The 1,056-nt window shown below is 54.3% G+C and overlaps 1 protein-coding gene across 1 annotated transcript in view; it reads right to left on the bottom strand.

Annotated features, from left to right (window-relative positions):
- The window catches only part of KHDC1L (KH domain containing 1 like), a 3,643-nt gene extending 2,601 nt beyond the window's left edge, over nucleotides 1-1,042 (bottom strand). The window contains exons 1-2 of the mRNA XM_023513141.1: nucleotides 850-1,042; nucleotides 12-112 (exon numbers count right to left, since the gene is read on the bottom strand). Coding sequence (XP_023368909.1) covers nucleotides 12-112; nucleotides 850-1,042 — 294 coding nt within the window. The remainder of the gene's footprint in view (nucleotides 1-11; nucleotides 113-849) is intronic.
- Nucleotides 1,043-1,056: the final 14 nt, after the last annotated feature.

Here is a 1,056-nt window from a genome sequence, read left to right on the forward strand (position 1 = left end):
CTGATTCTTGCGGCCAAAGAGAAGTCTCCGATGTTGGGCTCTATGCTTGTAGAGGTGGCCAGGTCAACCTGGGTCAGGGGCTGGCTCCGGACCCGTCGCAGCATCTCGAGGCCTATGGGGGAAATGCCCAGGGCTGGTGAAGCAGGGTCTGCATGAAGCCCCAGGCCAGGTCTAACTCCCACAGGAACACCACAGGAGAGGGTGCCCAGTCCGTCCTACGTGACCCATTTACACCTCCCCAATATGGTCTCCTCCACAAACAAGTACATGCCACAAGAAATGGGCCCTTCCCCTCCCAGACTCTGGGGAGCACTTAGACTCCCAGGCACCAGCTCCTCAAGAATTCAACATGGGGCTGGCTGCACTGACTCAGGCCTATAATCCTAGCACTCTAGGAAGCTAGATGGATGGATTGCTTAAGCTCAGGAGTTAGACACCAGCCTGAGCAAAAGCAAAACCCCCATCTCTACTAAAAGAGACAAACTAACTGGGCTGGGCGAGGAGGCTTATGCCTATAATCCTAGCACTCTGGGAGGCTGAGGCTGGTGGATTGCCTGAGCTCACAGGTTCAAGACCAACTCAAGCCAGAGTGAGACCCCACCTCTAAAAACAGCTGGGAGCTATGGTAGGCATCTGTATTCTCAGCTACTCAGGAGACTGAGGCATGAAAATCTCTTGAGCCTGAGAGTTTGGAGGTTACTGTGAGCCATGACACCACCCCACTCTCCTACCCAGGGGTACAGAGTTAGACTCTGTCTCTGAAAAAAACTAAAGGATTCAAGGTGCCATGCAACTCTGTCAGGGTTCCCTACACTAACCCTCAACCACAGTTCAGCTGACGGTACCTACCTCGGGCCCGAAGATAGGAGTCCGGGCTCCCCACACAGCTGATCATATGCAACAGCCACTGCCTTGCCTTGGGTGGTCCCACCACAGTGACACGAGTCTGGCCTGTGGCTGTAAACCACCTCTCCAGCTGAATGAGGGTGTAACTGTGCACCTCGATGCGGCGAAGGTATGAGTCATCGTGTCCTGTGAGCATAAGAGGTGAGATGA

Source organism: Otolemur garnettii, unplaced genomic scaffold, assembly GCF_000181295.1.
Source record: "Otolemur garnettii isolate 467f Iridium unplaced genomic scaffold, OtoGar3 scaffold00035, whole genome shotgun sequence".
In the NCBI taxonomy this organism is placed as follows: Eukaryota; Metazoa; Chordata; class Mammalia; order Primates; family Galagidae; genus Otolemur; species Otolemur garnettii.